General features: G+C 56.9%; 1 protein-coding gene across 1 annotated transcript in view; it reads left to right on the plus strand.

Moving 5' to 3' along the window:
- LOC104522361 (calpain-1 catalytic subunit) overlaps positions 1-4,018 on the plus strand; it is a gene marked incomplete at its 3' end in the record, with an annotated part of 7,775 nt that overhangs the window by 2,904 nt on the left and 853 nt on the right. Inside the window, exons 5-16 of the mRNA XM_029084187.1 lie at positions 92-260; positions 825-908; positions 995-1,080; positions 1,291-1,365; positions 1,765-1,925; positions 2,002-2,171; positions 2,387-2,398; positions 2,654-2,865; positions 2,986-3,025; positions 3,290-3,355; positions 3,693-3,750; positions 3,849-3,913. Coding sequence (XP_028940020.1) covers positions 92-260; positions 825-908; positions 995-1,080; positions 1,291-1,365; positions 1,765-1,925; positions 2,002-2,171; positions 2,387-2,398; positions 2,654-2,865; positions 2,986-3,025; positions 3,290-3,355; positions 3,693-3,750; positions 3,849-3,913 — 1,198 coding nt within the window. The remainder of the gene's footprint in view (positions 1-91; positions 261-824; positions 909-994; positions 1,081-1,290; positions 1,366-1,764; positions 1,926-2,001; positions 2,172-2,386; positions 2,399-2,653; positions 2,866-2,985; positions 3,026-3,289; positions 3,356-3,692; positions 3,751-3,848; positions 3,914-4,018) is intronic.

Genomic DNA, 4,018 nt, shown 5'->3' on the forward strand with positions numbered 1-4,018 from the left:
CTCTTCCATCCTTGGCCTTACTTGTGCTGAGGAGCAGCAGTGTGCCACATCTGTGTCACCTCACATGCCCCTCTCGCCGCCTGGTGCTCAGGTTGAACGGCTGCTATGAGGCGCTCTCGGGGGGCAGCACCACCGAGGGCTTTGAGGACTTCACCGGTGGCGTGGCAGAGATGTACGACCTCAAGCGTCCGCCGCGCAACATGGGCCACATCATCCGCAAGGCGCTGGAGAGGGGGTCCCTGCTGGGCTGCTCCATCGACGTAAGTGGTGCGCGGGGACAAGCCAGGGGCTCTGCCCCAGCAATGGCCAAAGCAAGGCCTCACAGCTCGACATTGTGTTAGCAGACCCCTCACTGGGACACTGGGAGGGAGGTTACTTCTTTCTCCTCTAGCAGAGCACCCTTTTCAGAGCCAGTGTGGCAGCCCAGCTGCTGTGAATGGGCTCCTTTGGTTGGAGCAGGAAAGTCCATCTCAAGTGTGGGCTGTTGGACCAGGGTCTGCCTGTAGCTCTGGCCATGTCTTGTGTTAGCATCTGAGAATTATCCAAAGCAGAATTTTCCATCTGCTCCTTCTCATGGAATCCTTTTCTTGCTTTCTGAAGTTTGAGTGGTTTCCCGATGTATCTTCAGGGTCCTCCAACAGGGAAACTGTCTTTAAATTGTCCTCAGCCAGCAGCCTTTGAGTGCAGGGAGGTGCTACCTGCTGCTTGTCTTGGCTGGAGCAGTGCAAAGCAAGGGGAGTTCTCCACATGGTGGAGGGGAAGGGGTAGGGATAGGACTACATTAATTTAATCATATTCACTTGAGCTTTGCATATTCTCCTCAGATCACAAGTGCCTTTGATATGGAAGCAGTGACCTTCAAGAAGCTGGTGAAGGGCCACGCCTATTCTGTCACAGCCTTCAGAGATGTAAGTTGCCTCGATGAGACTTTAATAGCAATAAAATAGCCTGGCCAGTGGCATGGGCTCAACCTCCTGTGTCTGGTGACTGGCAGGTGAACTACCGGGGTCAACAGGAACAGCTCATCCGCATCAGGAACCCCTGGGGTCAGGTGGAGTGGACTGGAGCCTGGAGCGATGGGTGAGTTGGACAGATGGGACCTCAGTCCCACCGATGGCAGGCCAGCAGGCACGCAGCAATCAAGTGCACAGCACTGCCGAGGGGAAGTTCACAGTCTGCAGTGCCCTTGGCATTGGAGAGGGGTGAGGGTGAGGTTGAGGACCAGTTCTGAAGTGCTCTCAGTTCACCTTGAGTAGTCCTCACCTAATTGTCTCTCTCCTGCTATTACAGCTCCTCTGAGTGGGACAACATTGACCCTGGCGACAGGGAAGAGCTACAGCTGAAGATGGAGGATGGAGAGTTCTGGTGAGTGCCAGAGCAAAGTGCTGCTCCTTTTCAGCAGCCAGCCTGGGAAGGAGCAGAGAGAGAGAGAGATCCTGCAGTCCTACTTCACCTGAAACGCATGACCTGCCTTTATGAGCTGGCTTTCCAGCACCAGAGAGCCTGCTAACATTTTCTCATCTATCTAGTTAATAATTTTCCTCCCTTAAAGGAAATTCAACCCAACTACATGCAAAATAAACATCTAGGAAGGGTAAAGATCCTTTCTTCCCCATACCCAGCAACGGGTTTTAAATGAGCTATAACTGCTGAGGGTATAAGATCTTGCCATCACTTAATTCTCCCAAAATGTTGGCTGGGTCTGGAGCTGCTTGTGGTCTCCTCCCTGCCCCCCTAACCCCAGCCCCTGCTTGTCTCCTGCAGGATGTCTTTTCGGGACTTCATGAGGGAGTTCTCCAGGCTGGAGATCTGCAACCTGACCCCTGATGCCCTCACCAAGGACGAGCTCAGCAGATGGCACACGCAGTTGTTTGAGGGCACGTGGCGCCGCGGGAGCACTGCCGGGGGCTGCAGGAATCACCCAGGTATCTCTCCCCTCCCCATTTCTCTCGACAGCGTGATGGAGCCAGGTGTCTCATCCACACATCCTCTTCCTCCCAGCCACATTCTGGATCAACCCCCAGTTTAAGATCAAGCTGCTGGAAGAGGATGACGACCCCGGGGACGATGAGGTGGCCTGCAGCTTCTTGGTGGCTCTGATGCAGAAGCACCGGCGGCGGGCGCGGCGAGTGGGGGGTGACATGCACACCATCGGCTTTGCTGTCTATGAGGTAAACCCTGCCCGCCCCAATGCTGTTTCCTTAGGGCTGGCTCAGCCCTGCCAGTCCCAACTCTATCTGGCACCCCAATCCTCAGGGAAACCTTTCCCACCAGCTTTGGCCGGTCTGTGGGTTAATGTCCCCTGTCCCATGCTCCCTGTGCTCTAAGGGATGGGGGCAGATACTGGGATTCTGATTTTTTTTTCCCTTTTCTCTCCTCCCTGCAGGTTCCTGAGGAGGTATGTCCTGAGCCGCTGGAGTCTACCCCTTCTTGGAGGGGAGCACAAGAGTGGGCAGGAACGGGTTAATGTGCACCACTGGTGTGGGAGCTCCCACCAAGCTGGCAGTGGTGTGGGTGTTCATGGGTGTTGGGCTCCTGCTGGGATGGGCAGGGCAGGGATGTCCTGCCCAACAGGGCTGGCTTTGGTCCCACTGCTCGCTGTGGGTCCCCCTCGTTGCAGGGCTGTGGTCCACAAGCCCATTCATTCCCCCAGGCGCAGGGCAGCCAGAATGTGCACTTGAAGAAGGACTTCTTCCTGCGAAACCAGTCGCGGGCACGGTCCGAGACCTTCATCAACCTGCGGGAGGTGAGCAACCAGATCCGGCTGCCCCCCGGCGAGTACATCGTTGTGCCCTCCACCTTTGAGCCACACAAGGAGGCCGACTTCATCCTGCGGGTTTTCACCGAGAAGCAGTCGGACACGGCGTGAGTCCCTGCCTTGCTAGGGGACGCCCTGTGTCTCTGCGCGGTGGGACCTTTCAAACAGGCAGCCTGCTGGCTCGGGACCCTGCTCATCACTTTGTTTTCCTCCTTTCTGCCCCCCAGGGAGCTGGACGAGGAGATCTCAGCAGATCTGGCAGATGAGGTAGGAGCTGCCACTTTGGTTCAGTTGGTGCTGCGGCTCTGGGGCTTGGAAGGGGGAGCTGCAGGCAGGAGGTGGCTGCCTGGGTTTGGGATGTCACTGTGGCTGGAGAGGGGCTGGCAGGGTTGAGGTGATGGGGGTGTGGGAAGTAACAAAGACGAGAAGACCAAAGACCTTCCCTTCCAGTTTGGGTTTGCTGAGCCTGGGAGGCAGGGCAGAGCCCAAGCTTGACCACTAACCTCTTCTTTCTGGCCTGTGTCACCCCAGGAGGAAATAACTGAGGATGACATAGAGGACGGCTTCAAGAACATGTTCCAGCAGCTGGCAGGGGAGGTGAGCACAGCTGCGCCTAGCTCCGGGGGGCCCTGGCCTGGGAAGGGGATGTGAGAGCTCCAGCCCACCCCACACTCTCACAGTCCCATCCTGCAGACAAGTCCATCTCTGCCATGGCTCAGCCCAGCTGTCTGTCCCCAAGGGAGGTGTGATGGGAGCAGATTTGGGGAAGAGGCATCCAGCTGTGGCCAAAACTCTTCTGGGCATGCAGGAAATGCAATGGCACCCTGATGTTTTGTGACTGAGGCAGAGATGTTGAGGCAGGAGTAGCGGGGGAATGGCCACAAGCGGGGTGGAGAGCAGACAAGGGGTGCTGCTAACTCTGCTCCTGCTGCAGGACATGGAAATCAGTGTCTTCGAGCTCCGGACTATTCTGAACAGAGTCATCGCTAGACGTAAGCGCTGCCCTCCCTGCCCCTTGCTCCGCGTGGCCCAGGCCTGCTCAGCTGGTTGGGTTTTGATGTACATGCTCAACCTCCTCCTTCCTCCTCAGACAAAGATCTGAAGACAGATGGGTTCAGCCTGGACTCCTGCCGGAACATGGTCAATCTGATGGATGTATCCTCTTGGCACTGCAGGCAGGGGCCAGCTTCCCTGGTGCTCAGCCTGCCGGCAGCAAGACTTCTCCATGGGAGCTGGGGCCTGGCTCTCTGGCCATGCCAA

The sequence above is a fragment of the Antrostomus carolinensis genome, unplaced genomic scaffold (genome assembly GCF_000700745.2).
Source record: "Antrostomus carolinensis isolate BGI_N321 unplaced genomic scaffold, ASM70074v2 scaffold27853, whole genome shotgun sequence".
NCBI classification, from domain to species: Eukaryota; Metazoa; Chordata; class Aves; order Caprimulgiformes; family Caprimulgidae; genus Antrostomus; species Antrostomus carolinensis.